Source organism: Anthonomus grandis, chromosome 9 (genome assembly GCF_022605725.1).
Source record: "Anthonomus grandis grandis chromosome 9, icAntGran1.3, whole genome shotgun sequence".
NCBI lineage: Eukaryota > Metazoa > Arthropoda > Insecta > Coleoptera > Curculionidae > Anthonomus > Anthonomus grandis.
In genome coordinates, this window is record NC_065554.1 from 23713479 (window position 1) to 23734272 (window position 20794).

The window sequence follows — 20794 nt, forward strand, 5'->3', positions numbered from 1 at the left end:
CTGTTGAATTGATAAGCTTATGACATGAGCTAATGAAAAATCTGTTTTAGAAAGGAAATATCAACATGCAGTTGAGATCATTAAGAAAGTTTTATAAAAGATTTCATATTTATCTAGATGTTCACCTTACTTAGCTTATGGACAAAAAAAAACTATTTAAAATCTACTTATCCTGCCTCACTTTAATTATTGTTCTAGTGTATTATTTTTATTAAGAGAAAATGCGTTGTCTCGACTTCGAAAGTTGCAAAATGGGGCAATGCGTATAATACTAGGTAAACCTTACTTAGATTGACCTCAATAAAAGATATGCTACAGGCTTTAGAACGGTTCTCAGTCAGAGAGCATCTTCTACTCAATACGCTGACATTTGTCCATAAGATTAAAATTGGTCATGTTCCACAGTATTTGTTGAGTAAAGTCACATTCTCTGCCAAAATACATAATCATAACACGCGATTGAGAAGTAATTTTTATATACCTAGAGTTTCTCAAGAACGTGCTTAAAATTTGTTATTTTTTAATGGTCTAAATAAATACAATATGTTGCCAATAAAAATCAAAACAAGCGAAAGTATAAAGTTTTTTAAAAGGGCTTGTACATATCGTTTAATCATAAATTTAGTATAATAAACCACTTATTTCTAAATAAAAATCATGTTTTGTCTGGTTTGTATCTCGTTTTTTGTTTGTATAATATACATATGTTTGTGGTAATTGTATAGTGTTTGTTAGTTATTCAATTTTTTTTTAAATGTAATATGGTAATTATTAAGTAACCTTGTTGTATAACTTGTATTAGTTTTTGACTAAATAAACGATATATATAATATATATAATATGACCTGTTGAACTTATTTTTTAGTTGTTAAACTATATTCTCTACTTCACCTGGACTTATAAGAGAAAAAATAATGCTATATGAATATTTCTGTATCTTCTTTACGTTATTTTCTCCTATAAAAATTAGTGTCTGATCAGACATTTAAGAAAAAACCATGAACAGTGTTTAAAAAGTCAGATTCCCTGTCAAATTTAGTACATGAATACCCCAATAACGGGTTTTTTGAGACTCTTTGCTTGTGATTTTTCTTTAATTAAAGGCCATGTAGCTTGACCTTTATTTTCAGATTTAAAGTTAGCAATATATTTAAAGCTAGTTATTTTTCAAATCTCGCCTCTTTAATTACTTTTTTAAGACACTACAGTGTTCTTTTCTTATATATCCAGCAATCATTTAATGGAATAAATCATGCTTCCTTTTTTAGGAAATTCTGAAACCCTGTGTTATCCAATATCTATTTTTTTAAATTTTGCTGAAAATTTGTATAATTGAGATATCTATTGCATGGTGATCAGAAAGGGCTGTTTTTAATACCTCGGCATTGCTAACATTCATAGTTTGCAAAAAAGTGATCAATACAAGATACAAGATATTATATTTGAATTTAGTGTTGTACCAAAAATTGTATGACTAAAATTATAAGAGTGCAAAAATACCTGCTTTTCTGGCCCACTCTCATTTCGATTTTTTTGGCGATAAAGTTACATAAAAAACACTTGTGCCAACTATCCTAAAATTCTAGACAAAAACATTCCTGGTCTATCCAGAAAAGATCAATACCAAACAATTTTTTAGGAAAATGTGTTGAAACTTTGGAACAGAATTTCAAACACTCGTGGTAAGTTTTTTAAATAATCTGTGCAAAGGGAACAGAAAAATTTAACTAACTTATCCTTTTTTTTTCAAATGATACAAAGTATAAAAATAAGAAGACTAGTAGGTAGTCAGTATACCTGTACTATCAAAAAGGCCCTAGTGGGTAAACCCAACGACTATTTTTGGGCTTAATTCCACAAAGTTTCCTGACAAACAAATAATAAATCATTTTCAAATTTGATCCTTTAAACGACCATAATCTCGTCGTACCCCTCCTATCGCCGATCGCTTTTATCGTCGACCGTATTATATAGTGGTACCGTTTTCAAACTATTCGATTTTGACCCGTACAACAGTTACAAGGCCTCTTTGGCGAAAGACGCGTCGTTCTTATATATTGTGACTTCTAGATATATCAACTTGTTGATATATAAGACTTATAATACCACTATTGGCGCACCATATGTTCAGTAGTTTCTAATTTATTCAAGTGCGACAACAAGATGGCATTTTCAATTTTAAGAAATGGACTTAAGTTGGGGAAGCATTTACAAAAGTTTTCGGCATTTAAAACCGCTTCTGAAAGCGGTGTTAAGATGGAGGCTATGAAGAATGGCGCAGCGGTAAGTTGTTTTGTCTTGAAATTTTGGAACTATATTTATTTTTACCTGTTTACCCGTAATCTTTAAAGAATTGTTAGTTTTACCTGTGAGAGGGTTCTTTTTCATTGCCTTATATACTAGCTATTTCATACAAGAATGGTTTTTATTAACATTTAGATTGATATACAATATAAATATGTGTATAAATCTTACATTTATGCTTATTATTATCAAGAGACGTTGAAAAAATTATTATTGTTATTTGCATGCTTTAAGGATATATGGATTATAATTTTAAATGAGCGTATTGTCCGTTCCTTGAACTCACTTATATAAAAGATATATGCTTATAAGCAACACGTTATAGTTACCAATTTACGCAAATTCTTTACGCACCTTTAACGTATAAATAAAACGTTAATTGAAGTTAAAGAGAATATTTTATAATATATATTATAGTGGAATCTAGGATATTTAATTGGTGATGGTTTGGATTGGTGAAATAATAATGGAATATGTTGATAAGTTTTTGAAGTAGCTGGATAATTTTGGAAGTCTAAAAAACTACAATTTTTTTAGGTTACATAAGTTTTAATCATTAATTTGTAATGATGTTAACTGCCTAAAATTAAAAAATTATATATTTATGGTTTGACGGAAATAAAAAAATATTTATGACGTAACTGCCCGTAATTAGTAAAGCCTCTCAGTATTTAAAATAACTAAGAAAAGTGGGAAGAAAATGAGATCCTGGGAAGAGAATTAAAAATCTTAAAATAAAAAAAATCGTCTTAAATGAATATATTCATGGCTGAACTACTGCAGAAGTCAATTCGTCTGATTATTGAAAAGCTCATGCTTTTACTGCCTTTTAAATGTCCACATTTTAAGTGCCGAAGGACCAACTGCCTAGAATAAAACTTAATTGCCTAAAGATTTCAAGTTACTAATGCTTTAAAAAGAAGTCAATGCCTTGACTAGCTCAAAGTAACAAAAAAATATGTGAAGAAATAGTTCATACTTGCAGTGGAGTCCTAGGTTAAGGTAAAATGAAAATCCCGCAGTCTCCCTCCACTTATTTATTAAGCATTTAGTTATTTAAAATTCCCTACATGTTTCGGACACAGTGTCCATCACCAGGGAATAAAAGGTTTATAAAGTTGCTATTGGATATACCAATTAGGCCTATTTGTTATTATTGTTATTTTTTATTTTTAATTTTATTTATTTATATTCTGTTGTTGATAAGGACCTTGTCAACAAAAAAAATCTTTATCCAACTTGGATGCCTGGGAGAAAATAAATTCACGTCTGCCTAAAACTAAAAAAAAATTTTTGTGATTTAACTGGTAAAGAATATGATAGTTTCTGAATTAAATATATATATACGACCCAAAGGCCTGGGAATAATAGAATCACTTAACTAGCTAAAATTTAAAAAAATACTCAACTGCCTTGAAAAAAGTCCTGGCTAGCTGACATGAAAAAATCTATGATTCAATTACGTAGAATAATAGAATAATAAAATTATAGGTACTATTAAATAAAAAAAATCTACGACTTAAATCTTTGGAAATAATAAAATCAGTTAGTTATAACTTATAACTGCCAAGAATAGGAAAAAAATTATTACTCAACTGCTTCGAAAAAAGTCAGTGATTTAGCTACCTGATATCTATTACTTGTTAACATAGAAAAATTTATTTAATACTAATTGGATGAAATAGTTAAATGAAATATACCATGCACTGAATGTAACGAGCCATATTATGTGTTCAAATGTATATTTATTTGTCATATATATTTCATTCATTGGTTTAAAGATACCATTTATTTCGATCAAACATATCAATATTGAATTAAACTAGTAATATATGGAAAATAAAAACATATTATTAACATTAACTGGAAAAGTCTCTCAATTGCATCACCAGACAAAAAGACGCAGGATTTTATGAACATGTATCAAGAAATAGGAGCCCAACAGTTGATTGATTTCCCAACAAGATACAGAAAAGACCAAAGTTCCCTTTTGAAGCACTTCATAACCAACGATCCTAAAAGCATCTTTGATCTTTGCTCAGAACCGCCCATTGGCCGCAGCGACTATGTCGTAAAAAAAGCAAAAAGACAACTAAAAATTCCACCCAAACAAACATAAACAACTGTAAGAAGGAACTTTTACACTGCAAACTATGAAGAAATCAACCACTTCGACAACTTTCAAAATGTTGTGAATGGTGCTATCGAACAATACATTCCTACCACACGTGTGAAAACAAACCCCCAAAAACCATGGATAAATGAAAATATTTTCAAAGAAATTAACAAAAAACGGAAACTATGGGAAAAGTATAATATAACAAACAAAACTCAGGACAAATATCAAGCCTATATGTGCCAAAATAATATTACTTTTAACCCAAGTATTAAATCTAATTGGGCCTGTAAAAACAAAGGAAATCGGTGTCTTTTGCTCAGAATCCACTTGTTATTTTCACAAAAAAGGTAGATTGCAATATCGCCAATGTCTATATTCGATTCAATGTTTTTACTGTATATATCTCAGTTCCTTATAACATTATAATTCACTGCTGAAATTTTGTTTAATCTCACGTGTCAGCACACCTTAATGAAAACTAACTACACCTGACGCGCTAAAACTTGGCAATATTTTGTGCGAAATATGAAAACAGATCAATTTTGTTAAGATCTTCTGCAAATTTTGATTAAGGAACGTTAGTTTTTCAGCAGAAGTAAAAAGAAATCCTGTGTGAGCCAAGCATCTTCGGTCGCCTTCACATTAGATATTTTACAATTTATACCTCGACTGTCTCAGAACGAAACTGTGCCACTGCATTATATTCCCCTAAGATCTTACTTACCTCACCATTAATGTTTATATAACAAAAACTAAATCATCATCGGCGTTTCAACATATTTGGGAAAATAGTCAGTATTTTCACTATCTAAACACACACGTATCTACTACAATCTACTATTGACTTAATAATTTAAAGGTGGTCGCACTTTGAGCCAAACAAATAAGGATAGTCTCGATGTTTGGCCTACATTATGCTTAACTTATTATTATTTATTTTATTTTGACGCACGTTCAGGTCTAAGAAGACAAGTGGTATCAGGAGAGTAAATATTCCTTTGACGTCAATGGTGTTCTCGTTTATTGAAAGGTTTTTGGACATTTCTATTATATATTAATAGTATAGAGTCTTATCACGTAAACAAATAAAGTTCCAAATGTTTCCCTCGTAAATAATTTGATGGTAATAATCAAAATATTAATTCAAGCATTAAATAACTTGATAAATGAAAACATAAAAAAAAACAAGTTGTTAGCGACAAATAATTATGTTTTGAAGCCTTGATCTCTTTGACTTTTTCAGCTTAATATTGTCGATTGATCTAAACAAGTTGATTTTTTCAATTTCTTAGAAACTTAGATAATTGACTAATAAATTAAATCAACGACTTCTTTTCTTATTTTGTTTTAAGTTCTACCAAATTACGTGATATATTTCAGGCATTTGCCGAGGCCATGTTTTTGTTTTGAATTTAGGCAGTTAAGATGCTAATATATTTTTTCTTAGGTAGTCATTTAGTTTAGTAATCTATTATTTATGTTTATTATTTGGTAACCACTATATCTCTTTTGAGTTTCGTGCTTTGATGACCATCAACTTATATTTCTTACTACTGCTATATTGGATTTAAATATGTGAACCAGATTGAAATAGTACTTTTAGTTACTGCATTATACATATATTTCAAATATTTTTGTACGTTAAAATTAATTTCCATCTCTTATTTTTCATAGAGGTCATGTGCAAAAGTAATTAAATTATTTGCTATTATTGGGTATGCAAGTGTGCATTGTAGAAAGGTCTAAAGTATCATAAAGAATGCTTAGAAAATAATGTTATTTCTAGTATCTTATTAGAAACTGATTTTAGGTAAATTTAGCAAAATGCATTTCTTATTCTATAAAAAATGCGTTTATTATCAAAAAAAAATTCGAAATACTCCCTATAATTGTTCAAATGTTTACAGAAAAAAACTATTATTTGACGAAGGAAGGTTTAATATCTTTTTTAAACCAAAGTAACTAATACTGATAATGTTCTGGTCAATTTCTATACCCAGCATCGCTTTTACAAATACTCTGTATAAGCTATACAAAGACGCAGATTCCATTAAACCGAAACCAAGAAGTAAAATTCGAAGGGCAAACTATTCACAATAAACAGTCTTAATTTTCTCTTAAAGGTCAAGAACCAATCGTACGTGACTGTAGACGCGGCTACGCTACTAGTGTCGTAACCCATTATTTATCTCGCGAGACATACGTGAAACAAGCCCAAATAATATGCTGAATACTTCACGTAGTCCCTCCATCGTTTGGTTGCTTAATAAAAATAAAACAGCCCATTAAGAATCACTTAGGGCCACATTAAAAATGACCTGTTTTTTATTTAAGGAAGTAGATCGCTATCGGTTTTAAAGAAGAAATTAGTATATTATGGCTGTTGTCTAGACGTATAGGACGTTACAAAATCTAAATTATTTATTTATTTAAATTAGGGTTTATTAGTAATCGCATTACTGTTTTATTCAAAAAAAATTGATTCATAAACTATAATACACCTAAATAGTATTCAAACTTTCTTTGGGGATATAATGACAAGAAAACTGATTACATAAAAAACGCCTACTGCGTAAAAAAGAAAATCACCCACAAAAGGTTATTATAAACATGTAACACGCGTTTCATTATGTAACAATTTATTAATAAACATAACTATCTTATTGAAACCATATAAGCACCACATTTTAGGCGTTATCTGCTGTCCCAAATAATTTTTATATATTGGTATCGAGTATTTTGTTGCAAAATAATGAGTTGTACATACATATGCTGGTACATAAGAATATAAATATTTATTGCGAGTTGAAACCAGACTGGCTATGTGGAACAACAATCTGCTGTGACCTTTCGAATAATTAATTATTGTAAACAAACAGTTTGTAATCAGGTAGGCAGCGGATTTAGACTATAATAATTATTGCTAAATATTTATTATTTATGTTTTTGTACAGCAATTATTAAATTAATACATACTTAATTATTTATTAGTTTTTGATTTAAAAATCTAAATTGTATAATCAAAAAGTGATTAAGCTGATATTCTAGGTGATAATGGATAAAGTTCAACCATCCATAAATTTCTTATAGAGAATGGATATAAGGTTAATAATGAACCTAGATCAAGATAAAATGGGGGTGAAATTAGCACATTTTGTTACTGTATAATTTTAAAAATGTATCCTTGTGTAGTAAAGGGTAAAAGATGTTGACAGAACTTTATGCGCTTTAAACATTTGTACTATTTATAATGTTTATTATTATTATTATACTAGTTTTTAGGCGCCTACAGTTGCATTTCTTCTCTGTCAACATATCAATATACTTCTGTTCAATTTCAGATTGTCATATTTGCTTCAGTATCTGCAATTAAAGTGTGCCTAAAGAAATATTGCAAATATGTATCTAGATAGGTGGATCTAAGGCGGATATATTATTGTTGTGTTTCATGTTTTCATTCTCTCTAAGCGACTTGGAAATGTAATTAACACTTTAATGACATCTCATCTTGGCACATCTCTAGTTTTTTAATTATGTCATTCAAACTTTAATTCAGTAACAAACAGCATTAACACATCAATTATTATTAACATAAACTTTAACGCATTCTGAAAGAAAACACAAGGCGCAAAAAGTCCCTACCTAATCTGTAATCTATTCAAACTCCGAATAATAATAATCATTTTATTGACTACGTTTTGTAAATATATACAATTGTAGCAAGTCATAAAAGAAAAAGTTTAAAAATATAAATTATACAATAATATATTGTACTTTTATTATAACTCTGTATAGAACTTAGTTCGAACAAAAATTCCTCAACACTGTATATTTCATTTTTGTTAATGACTGCTTAATAGTTGCCTAAATTTATTATTTTTTTATATTTTTGCTTTTATATATTTCTACTAGCTGATATTTAATTTAAACACTCATAACCCTACAGATAATTTCGGCACTTTAGCCTTTTAAGTCTCAATTTAAATGAATTAACAGACCTATGTATGAAGCGTCAAGATTAAGCTCATTAAATACTCTCGTCATTCTGGTGATTGGAAAAAAGAATCCGTAATTAGCATGGTGGAAAGGCAAACGAATCATAGCAGCATTTTGACATCTATTATTTTATTACCATTTAATATCTTTTAAAATGTCAGTAAATCTGATCGAGTTCTCCTTGCTTTAAGACTATCAATGTTAAATATATCCTCTATTATCTTATAATTAATATTAAAATTCTCGTAAATATTAATATCAGCCTCGAAGGTTAGGGAACGAAGAAATGCTTTTTGAACGGTTTCAATTGCTTCCACATGGTTAGAATAAAAAGGTGACCATGCACGTACTAGAGCATCTTAAAACAAAATACCGACAATTTAGCAGAGTTCCGCACAACAACACCAAGATTACGTATACCCTTACTGACAATTTCATCATAATGAGGCCCAAATGTCAATTTACTGTCCCGTAAAACATCCAAGTCTCTAACAGTAATAACCGATCTGAGAACCAAGCCATTTATTGTGTAATGATGCACAACAAATCTTAAAGAACGACCAAAAGAAATGCTCAAGCATTTTTTAATATTAAGCTCCAATCCATTATTTACTGATCATAAAAAAACACTATCCACAGCAGCTTGTAAAAATTGCGCATCAATTGCTGATTTACTTTTATCTGTAAACGAAAAATGTCAATTGAATCCTCATAACGCCATATGAAATATGTGAGTGAAATAGAAAGTACTATGAATCCATTAACGATTTATCGTCAATAATACTTTTTAATTTACGAATGAGGTACACCACCGAAGAAAGTTTTCTTTTTAGTATATCGATGTGAAGTATCCACCTAAGGTTACTGCACAGTGTGATGCCCTGTAGCTTAACTTTTAGATCCAAATTTGGAGTTAGGTCTGTTTTATAAAATGTTTTGCGTTTTTTCACAGTTTAATTTGAGACAGTTTTGAGTAAACCATTTTTCTGCGTTAACCATGGCTTGGCAGTTTGACGTTTTTTAGTAAATTATTGTCTTTGTTTTTGCACGCAATCGAATTGTCGTCTGCAAATGCTTTATTTACACTTATTAGGTGTTAGAAATTTGAACAAATCGTTACCATATATGATGGACTGCAAGGGTCCCAGGACAGACTCTTGAGAAACCCCACTGTCCACCATACTAACCTGAGACATGGTATTGCCGAGACTAACACACTGTTTTTGTGGGAAAAGATAAGATTTGACCAATTGAAAGGAAATGCCTCTTAAGTCGTATCGATTAAGTTTTTCTATAAAAAGACTATGGGAGACGCAGTCGAAGGCCTTGGAGAGATCACATAACATTAAGCTTACATACTCATCTTCCTCAAAGCCCTCTACTATGTTCCTATGTCTAAAATCTCCTACTTACTGACTGGATTGTAGAACGGCCTTTACGAAAACCAAACTGTTTTTTTTTATAAAAATCGGATATTCTATTTTTTATTAGGATTTTGAAAGATTTTACTTAAGATGGTATTATAGGAGTAAAAGAAGGAAGGAAGAAATTTCAATAATAAGATCCTTAAAGCGCAGGAAATTTCCATGGAGCTCTTCATAAGAAGAGCTCTCTTTCTTTGTATTTAATACTTAGAATTTATTTTTTGTTAATTTAGTCCTTTAATTAAAACAAATAAATCTTTACATATTTATTTTTATGGGTTTCTTTTATAGCGTACCTCCGATTATAAAGTACTAATTTTATTCACCCTAGAGGGTACGTTATAACCGGAGTTCACTGTATTAATTTGCTTTTGACACCTATTTAAAAGCTATGCCGATGATGAATTCGCAAAGCAAAAGCAACTCCTTTAATTTTCAAATTATTTTAGTGATACTATATTCAGAATAATTGTAGAACATAGTCCAATTCCGTAAGAATTGTTTTTTTCTTCTAAAAGTTGCATTTTTTAAATCTTTCTTCTGAGCACACCATTGGAAGTTATCCAGCCAACCGGAATAACATAAGAAGATATATTTTAAATTGATTTTAATTATTTTAAAGGTGTGGTGTGGGTACTCATTTTCTAATCAAAACTATACTGTTCTTAGAATTACAAGTATCGCTTCCTTTTGAAATATATGCTGAAAAAAAAACATTTGATGCTATTTGATCAACATCGTACATTAGTTTTAAAATAATTGAAATAATAATTTGTTGGCCATATTTGAACACTTTTAGATTAGCTAAAGCAAAATCTTTAAAGTTACCAAAGATATAATCAATTTAAATCCAGAAAAGGAACAAGCCAATTGGCTCCCTCGATTAAAACCATTTAATATTTGGTCGGCATGTTTTCGTCTATACTTAACTAACACTGTAAAAAATTTATTAAAAATTATTAGCGCCCTATCCGGGCACCTACTTTTTTACAGGATAAAACCGCTGGATACGTTAAGATCCTAATACTTACCTAAAAACTACAATAATAAAAAGCATTAAGGCATAGAAGAACATTAATTTAAATCAATTTGTTTTTTCTATCTTGCTCTGCCATTTTTTGGTAGGCACCTAAATATAACTTTTTCTACATTAAAATCAACTTAAAAATTAATAGTTCTCTACAAGCTAGCAACTTAAAATGTAATTTTTTTCAGGCAATGACCTGCACCCAATATTCGTGCCTCCTGGTGCCAAAAACTCCGATAAAAGCCCCTGCAAGAGATTTTAGCAGCAAACACGCAAAGCCCCACCAAGAAAGAACATACCTCTCATCTTCCGAGTCAGATAGCGATTTGGAAGAATGGATTGGCAAAAGAGTAGGTCTTGCAACCATTTAATAAGGAAACAAGATATTATTAATTACACTTATTACAGGGAAATTCCGACTTCTGGAGGAGGAAAATGCGCACCTTCCACGCTATTTTAGACCTCAACAAGGACGGTGTGATCTCTTTTGACGATTTTAAGCTACTTGCCGATCGATTCGTCGATTTGGGACATATTAGTGAGAAACATTCCCAGGAGTTTTACCAAGTTATCCAGGTAAAATAACCCAAGACCGTTTCTTTTCAATTTAAAATGTGTGAATTTTATTTGGACTTTATTTAATATTTGTCTTTATTTTTAGGAACTATGGGAAAAACTATTTGGGGAAATCACTCCTTACAATACAGTATCAGTGTTCGCTTTCTTGGATAATATGCACCATGTGCTTAATGATAAAAGGCTCGTGAGGCACGCCCATTCTTTTTTACCTTACTTATTTAAGGTAAGGAAACAAAATATATATATTTATACTAAAATTTCAGAAATGCATAGAGTAATAAAAAATGTCTAGGTATGGGAAATAACTACAGGGTAACCCACTAATAAAATTAAAAATATTTCGTTTAATAAAGAAATATCTAAATTTTCTGTTCCAACTGTGCGGTCAATAAATCACTTAAATCCTCAACATCGGAGATATTTTTAAAGCAATGGTTTAAAAAACAAATATTTACTTACACGAGGATTCTAAATTTCATTATATGAGAAGGCGAGTTGTGAGGCAGTTGCACGATTTTTTACCTTCGCGTCTAAAAAAAAATGGCGACTGTTTCAACCGTCCCCAGTCTCCCCTACAGGAGGAGCAATTTTACCACAAGCATTAAATGTTATCAGCACAGTAATATTTTCTTTTTCGTTGCCTTTATTTACGATATATAAATTCTTGTATCCTTTTGGCCCTAAAATTTTTCCATTCTTGGGGCAGAGTGAAAAACCGGACTCGTCTCCGTTAAATATTCTGGTTGAGTCTTTAAGAATATCTAAGTAATTCATTTCCGAAAGATATTTATGTAATTCTCTGAACCATTTTCGAATGCTCCCTTCGGTTACAACAGCTCGTGCTTTAGTAATATTTTCAGCTTGTCTAAGTGATATCTCCGGATTTCTTCTTAAAAATCCTTTGTACCATGTTTCTCCAGGCAACTTGCTTTGATTAAATATTGCTTTGTTTGAATCAGCTGCAATTCTCGCTACAGTATGCATCAATAATTGTTTTGAGATTGGAAATCCACATTTTGCAATGTCCATCACCCAGTCCTTAAACTTTTTTTCTCCTTCATCGGTTAATAATGGAGGTGGTCCAGGTTTTTTAAGAGATTCGGACCTTCTTGTACAAAATGTAAAGAATTTCGATCCATGATATAAATCCTCTATTTTATTAAGAAACAAATTTCTAAAATACAATATAATTACCTACCATGTTAACACTCTACTTCTTATTCCAGGCTGTAGATAAGGACCAATCCGGTGAAATCACGGTAGAAGAATTCAAATTATTCTTCAACATTTTGGGAATCAACGAGATTGACGCAGTGGTCGCCTTTCGATCCATCGATACCAACGGAGATGGAAAAATTACCGCGAAAGAGTTCGTGAAGCATGGCAGGGAGTTTTTCGTTACCGAAGACCCGGAGAGGATTTCCAAGTACTTTTGGGGTCCACTGGTGGACCATTAAAGTTCAATTTTCGTATTGAAAGCTATTGTAGTTTCTAATGCGGAAATTTGCTTTTAATTTTATAAGTAAGGACAAAAAAAGTATAAAAAACACTTAAAAAATCATTAAAAAAAAAACAGATTTTAATATAGCTTGTTGTTCTTACAGGTTTCAGCCTAATAATGAATTTATATTAAATTTTTATTAGGTTAAGTTTAATTTTAGGGTGTAATGTGATAAAATGTGTGTAATCCTTTTTTTTTATAATAAATCAAATCATTGACAAATTTCTGGTTTTATTGACACAAAAAGGTACAAAAATAAACGAACAAAAATGGTTTTTTAAAAACTACTTCAAACAGAGGAGGGCCTTGTACTCGTTAACTTGCTTAATCATGTCGTTGATTTTTTTAGTCCTAAAATAAAAAAAACAATGCAATTAATAATCATCTTTAATATTTCTTTTAAAAAACTACTCACGAATCCACCAGGCTACTTTTGATGGTGTTTGCCTGTATTTCACTGATGGTGTGCACCTTCTTGGTCTCCTGAGATTTCCAGTTTGCGATCTAAAATGAACGTAAATACAAATAAGAATAAATGTGAGTCTTATAAGTCGATTGAAGATTTGTAAAGAAATACGTAGCAATTAGATTTAAACATTTGAAAAAATAAAAAGGCCTTGATTTTAAACTCGACAAAGGGCAGCAATGCTGGTAACTTAACCGAGTATAAACTCATAAATAATTATAACAATAAAGAAAATATTGTTTATTTTGAAATGAATTTTAGAAAAAGCTTAAAATGTATTATTAGAAACACAATTAACTCGTAAATTTGCATGTGTTTCTATTCAAGATACATAGATATTCAAGTTCAAACAGAATAAAGCCTAACAGTATTTAAGAAAATTTGAAATAATTAATATTTAAAACTAATGGTATTTATATAGAGATACAAAATTTTTTTTTGTATAATTTTAATTTGGTAGCAATATGGCTGTTACTATTTAGTTATAATTAGTTTTTGTCTCGTTTTCTATTTCAGTTTTCAGTACTTGGTTGAAGTTTGTATTTTAATTTTTTTTGACTTCAATTTCTTTTTTTATACAGGGTGTTCGAAAAGTCAACGATAATTCTGAAGGGGCTGATGGAGCAACTCATAAGCACTCAGAAAAACATAAAATGACCTTTTGAATATATTTCGATAAAATCGCTGATATTGGCACTTTAGTGGAAGTCACCAAAATCCTACTCTTGGATCAGATTTTCGATTATCACGCCTTAAAAATAGATATTTTTTAGAATCTCCTTTTAGCTATGCAACACTGAATAGCCATTTTACTGATCAAAGGCAAACATTAAACTAAACGGCCAAAAAATTTAATACGAAATCTATTCTAAAATAAAAGTATTATAAAAAAAAACAAAAAAACCAGACCAAAAAAATTGTACGGCAACCTAGCTAATACCTTAAAAACTTTGCACATTTAATCTACTTTTTAAAATTACCTAAATGTTTTTTAACAGTTTACTATTATTGTGTTATAGTAAAAAATAACCCTAATTCATTCACACATTCACCCATTGTAAAAAAATTAAACACATTTTTAAGTTATGTTTAAAATGTTTTTATTTAACTTAAAAATGAAAAAAATCAAAAGCGAAGGTAATTCTTATCACCATAGCAATAAACAACAAACATTTTTGGAATTTAGTTTGTTTACAGTATTCCGTGAACTAACTACTTTTTTGCTTGTATCCTAACGTTTCTGATACCTTTTGCCTTAGATTTGTTTTTGAGTTCATTTTCCTGTGGACTGTGTTCTTTGAGCTGTTTGTTTCATTGGTTAATCATTTATTATGCCCTTGCCGTATACCGCCCAAGAATATGCAAACATGCTTCTCATTCATGGTGAACGCAGAGGAAACGCTCTAGCAGCATCTAATCTTTATCAAGAAAGATATCCGAATTTAGCCCGATATCCTCACTATCGTGTATTTATTAATGTTCACCATATTCTCATACTCCGAAGGCAAACTGCCTCATTTTCGAGAGGGAAGACTTCGTATTGATTATGTTGATCAAGTTTTAGAAGAAATTGAAAATGATCCGACTACTTCGGCACGAGCAATCGAAAGTAGAACAGGGATACCGAAATCGGTAGTAAACGAAATCACTAGGCGATTTCAATATAACTCTTATCATGTTCAACAAGTGCAAAGCCTACTACCTCGAGACTACGAACCACGCCTACAATTTTGCCGCAGAATGTTACAAAAAAATCAAGAGGATCCGATTTTTTTTAATAATATACTGTGGTCGGATGAGAGTACATTCAAAAAGGATGGCTTTATGAACATGCACAATTTGCACAATTATGCGTTGGAAAATCCCCACTCTATTCGAAGAGAAAGGTCACAGTACCGATTTAAAGTAAACTTGTGGACCGGTATCTTGAACGGACGTGTAATTGGCACATTCGAATTACCAGAAAATTTGAACCGGCAGGCTTATTTAGATTTTTGTTGGAACAATCTTCCAATTCTTTTACCTACTTTTTACTTTTTTACCAATAATGTGGTTCCAAAATGATGGTTGCCCGGCACATTATACCCATGAAATTCGTCGGTATTTAAACCAAACATACCCCAACAGATGGATCGGCCGACTTGGTCGAATTTTATGACCATCGATTTTTTACTAAGGTCATTTTATGTTTTTCTGGGTGCTTATGAGTTGCTCCATCAGCCCCTTCAGTATTATCGTTGAGTTTCCGGACACCCTGTATATAGTTATCTAATGTATAACATAGTTTTCTTCTGACAAATTTTAGTATAAGTAAATCTTAAAGTTTCCCTTTTTTAAAATTATGTAACAGTGGGTGCCACCAACAATATGTTTATTTCTTAATATTTCGTCACTTTTTTAGATCTGGCATCATTTATTTTTTTATTTAAAATGTGCATGTGCAAACCGTTTTGCTTAAAAAGGGCGCACTTCAAAAATCTTGCTACCATTCACCCTTTTCGCTACTTTTAAAGTTTTCAATGCACTCAAAAAAGTCATATTTATCTTTTTTTACTATACCATGAATGAATAATACAATATAAAAGATAAATTAAAAACAAAAATTATTAATAAATTTGCCAGTAAATGTTCGACATGACCTCCATTTGTCTTAATATATTTTAAAATTCTTTTACTGAAAGATCGCCAAAGCTTAAAAAATTGTTGCTCTAAATAGATACTTATTATAGAACTTATTGGGTAAATCTGACAACAGCACACCTGATTTAAAAATGTCAATGAATTTTTCTGTTTATTATTTGAAAATTGCTGATAATTAACTTTCTTTACTTGATCTGGTAATTTCATTTATTAAATTTGACGTGTTTTGAGAAATTATTAAATTTTACACAGGGGCAGAAATATAGAGGGTGGTACCTTTTGAAATTGAAACCCTGTTTGATAGACAGATAAAACACACACAAATATAAAGACTTATAACCAATAAATCTCTAAGAAATAACTCAAGTCCTTTACCTTAATTTCCTGATATTTATGCTTCGATTTCAGTTTATCGATAGCAAGCTGATAAGACACGCATTTCTCACTATACACCTGCATCTCCTTCATAAACTTCTTCTCGGCATCGGACGGTTCGCTCTTCTTTCTGGCCACCAACATCACCAACTCCTCGCATCTAAATTAAATTAATTAGAGTACTGCGTTAACACCAATTTTTTTCTCATATTACTTTTTAATTAATTCGTCTTGTTTATCCTTGATATCTTCGTATTTTTCTGCTAAATGTTCCGCTTTTTCTCGCAATTCCTCTTTACAAGAGTTGAGTTTATCAAGTTCCTCCTTTTGGGCTCTCTTTAGTAGGCTGAGGGTGTTTACGCGCTTCTCCAACTCTTCTCTGGCTTTGGTGAATTTTTGGAAATGTTCTTCCCTGAAAGTTTGGGCGGCCCTTTGTAAAAGCTAAAACCATAACAAATTAATGTTTTTCCTTTCAAATATTATCTTCTACTTACGTCATAAGTTTCCTCAGGAGTGTTATTGGTGGTCGACGATAGTTTCAATAAAGGACCGCTCGCCCCCTTTTTTAAAATATGCTGGATGTACTGATCAAAAGGTTCATTCAGCATCTAAAATACAAAAAAAATTAATAAATAAAAAATGCTTTTAAGTATACTATTATAAACCTTTTTAAGAGGCGATTGTACGTTTTCTCCATCTCCTCCGTGCAGTCCTAACAGATTGTCTTTTTTAGCGATCGGGGCAGCCAGAATGCCTAAAGTGACGACACTGCCATCCCCCAAGAGGGTAATTATGGATGTGGGCTCGTAGTATAAAGAAAATCCCATAACGGGGTTGGATTTGGTGCTGCTGGTGGTTTTGGTGCACACCAGATACTCTGCTGAGCTGGGATTTATGAATATATCTGAGGTAGGATCAGTATCTGGAAAGTAAAAAAATAAGAAAATTTCTCAAAAAAACATGTCTAGTCATAATCCTTTAATAGCTTACAGCGATACTGTATGGGTATTTACTTCATATCTCTTTCCAATAAGCATGGACCATGAACAACATCACAAAAGTTACAATGCGATAAAAATTGTAATGTGGTATCATGCTGAAGACATAGCTCTGTTATTTTCAGCTAACGATTTAAATGAAGTATATGATCGGGCAGAGTTGGGGATGGACAAAATTTACCGTTGGCTAGGTTTAAGTAAAGTGAGTTTAAATTTTGAAAAACTAATTTTATTGCTTTTTCCCCCACAAATGCAGATCAACCGAAAGATGAATATTTAATACTCCGTGCGTCAACTTGTAGTAAAACCAAAAACTGTAACTGTGTCAAAATTAATAAAGTCAATAAAATAAAATATTTGGGTATAGTAATTATAGATAAAAATTTAAAATGGAATGAACATGCTGTCTTTTTGACCTCTAAAATTAGAAAATTATGTTACAAATTTATTCAGCTTAGAGATATATTTAACAGAAAATGTATGCTTATATGATGCAAATCTGAAAGTTCTATCAACTTGTCAAAATAGTATTTTAAATATTTTATCGAAGAAACCCCGTAAATACTCTACATTGTTATTGTATTAGGAGTTAAATATCCTTAACATTACAAATTTGTATATATTATCTTGCTTGTTGTGTTTTCCTAAAATAAATAACAGTTTTTCCTCCGTGTCACATAGTTACTCCACAAGAATGAATTTAAAAGAAAATCTTTGCACACCCAAGTTTAGTAATTCATTTTGCTTATTACATGTTTTCTGCCTAAAATATATAATATGCTGGAAGGACATTAAAATTATTTGTAAGTCTGGCATTGTTTTCCAAAATATTGTCTGAACGAAAAGTTAAGTAGATAACTGAACGGAAACTGGTTTATGATGAAAACTACTTAAAGAATCAAATGATTGTAAACCATCATTATTAAATATTATGACATTATTGTTTCAACCTATCGTATAGTTTGATGAACTAAACGTTCCAGCTAACCTATGTCCTGCTCCTCTTTTAGAGAAATCGTTGAGATTTTACATAAAACAGCACAATGACCTAATAGAGCAGCATCTACAAATCAATAAGTGGTACGATTAGAACAAACATAGTCAATTAATGAGCACGAAGACCGTGACACACGAGTTGGACATTTACTATGCATTTGTAAACTAAAGCATTTAATTAAAATAGGCAATGTTATTGTTGCAAATTAAGCAGAAATATGTATATTGAATATATAATTTCACCCTCACATTTCCAAACATTTACATAGTTTCCAAAAGAAATATCCAAAGCGAAGAATTTTAACAGAATAGCCAGGTCACTCACCGGATATGATACCCTTAATTTTTTTCTATTACATCTTTATAATTAAAAGTCCATTTTTTTCCGTATATTTTATTTTTACTTTTGATACTCAAAACAGTTATCAGAGTCCATATATTTTCAATTTTTAAAATTCTGCAATGAATCTACTTAGATGATAGAGATTTTCATAATTTTTCCTTTACTAGTTAAAAAGTTACCACTTAATTTCTCAAAAACAGTTAATTTTTAAATACATAGCATTTTTTTTTACTTTTTTTACAGTTACAATAAAACAAACAGCTTAAAAAGCGTAAATTATGAAATTTTTCGTAAATAAAACATGATTTTTTAACAGAAATTCCAGAAATTTATTTATTTTATTTTATTTACAACAGAAATTCCAGTATTTATACAAAAAAATTTTAATTTCAATATTCAATCAGATTCAGGAAGGTAAGCCTCGCATACGTTTAAAAGAAAATTGCCCAATACTTTTATTTATGTATTTGTTTCTTAAATAAAATAGAATTAAAATTATTCCTTACATAATTTATTTATTTTTTAAATAATTGTTTAATTTTTAAGTTTGAGTACAGACCATAAAGACACTTAAAGAGAAGAAAATTAAAAACGAATCTGCGTAAAAGTGATAAATTTTTGCAACAGTAAAGGCAAAAACTACTCAAAAAAAATATAATTTTTTCTCAGATAAACAGGATGAGTCTCCAGAATATGCATGGATTGATTGTGATAAAATACGAATTAGGAAAAATGTGAAAATTTGAAAATAATCTAGTCAATATAAACTGCGATAAAATATTTTATTAGAAATATAATAATTCAAAATGAACCTGAAAATTTAATTATTTTCAAAAACAGCATACAAAGTTCCATCAGATTTTTAATAAAGAAATAAATAAAATCCCAAGCTTTCACAATTTTTTCGAGTATGATTGACAATAAAATTCATTACCAACATTCCCTACCTGCAGGTCCAAATACATAATCATGCAGCTCATCGGCACAGTTAATACTAATAGTATGCACACCGGCGCTGTGCGTAGCAAAAAACCTGGAAACTCTGGACTCGTCTCTATGTAGAAAAATCGGGCATTTATACTTTTCAGATTCTTCATCTTCGGTTAGTGCCAGGCCCAATTCCAATTCGATTGTTTCGAAGACTATCAGCTCCTTATCCGGTATGTTTGTGTAAGAAACTGACGATTTTTTAAGCTAAAAACCAAATCGTAAATCCAATCGAAACAAAGCATATAAATTATTAAGAACCTTCTCTTGTTCTTCTTTATCTACATCAAGAAGAACGCTATTTGTTAACAACCCCGTTGCACTGGCAATACAGACGATCTGAGGGGTGGTTTTTAAGCAGATGATAGAGCAAGCGTCATTACCACCAGATTCCTGCTTCGCTGAGGAGACACATTTAACAACTGGTTTATAACTGAAAACATAATCAATAATCAATGGATTATTGTAACTATTCCTCACTATAGTACCGCTTATTTAAATCAATATTGATGCAGAGAACTGAAAAATCCCCCCTTAAAATATACACTGGCCACACCAACTCTTCTTCCTCTTTGCCATTCTTCTTATTCTTTTCTTGCTCAATTGGACTGGATGGAACCACTTTAAGTCTGGATTTGACTTGTATGATGTTTTGATGAGAGCCTATAGAAAATGTTGATTTTATTTATATTAATGAATTAATTAACTGTGAGAGTTTACCAGTTGTGGTTTTACTGATGCCCAGCTCTTCCATGGCTTTCCAAATGGGTTTTTCTTGCACTATATCTGGAAAACCAAAGTCGAAGTCAACAGCGATTTCCCCGTACATGTCCAAGAAGGAGGTTTTGCTTCCGGGAAATACTCCACCCGGTTTTTCTCCTATTAGGAATTTGTTGATGTCGATCGCTTCGTTTTTTTCTATTTGGTAAAGCCTGAAATAATGGAAGTAAATGTGTTTCAGAATATTTTTGGAATGTCGTTTCAATAGGGCAATCTTTATGGGTGTTTAAAAGAAATTGGGTATTTAAAATAGTGGTGG

General features: G+C 30.8%; 2 protein-coding genes across 2 annotated transcripts in view; one reads left to right on the plus strand and one right to left on the minus strand.

Annotated features, from left to right (window-relative positions):
• The first annotated feature begins 1987 nt into the window (after nt 1-1987).
• LOC126740206 (sarcoplasmic calcium-binding protein) lies at nt 1988-13172 on the plus strand. The gene is made up of 5 exons (XM_050446141.1): nt 1988-2283; nt 11059-11220; nt 11279-11446; nt 11532-11672; nt 12676-13172. The coding sequence occupies exons 1-5, from the start codon at nt 2164-2166 to the stop codon at nt 12904-12906; spliced, it is 822 nt and encodes a 273-aa protein (XP_050302098.1). The 5' UTR covers nt 1988-2163; the 3' UTR covers nt 12907-13172.
• The window catches only part of LOC126740205 (nuclear pore complex protein Nup88), a 173651-nt gene continuing 166021 nt past the window's right edge, over nt 13165-20794 (minus strand). Inside the window, exons 4-13 of the mRNA XM_050446140.1 lie at nt 20476-20687; nt 20244-20418; nt 20017-20188; nt 19716-19962; nt 17097-17353; nt 16926-17039; nt 16646-16872; nt 16432-16591; nt 13366-13454; nt 13165-13301 (exon numbers count right to left, since the gene is read on the minus strand). Of these exons, the coding sequence (XP_050302097.1) occupies nt 13235-13301; nt 13366-13454; nt 16432-16591; nt 16646-16872; nt 16926-17039; nt 17097-17353; nt 19716-19962; nt 20017-20188; nt 20244-20418; nt 20476-20687 (1720 nt within the window). The 3' untranslated portion in view covers nt 13165-13234. The remainder of the gene's footprint in view (nt 13302-13365; nt 13455-16431; nt 16592-16645; nt 16873-16925; nt 17040-17096; nt 17354-19715; nt 19963-20016; nt 20189-20243; nt 20419-20475; nt 20688-20794) is intronic.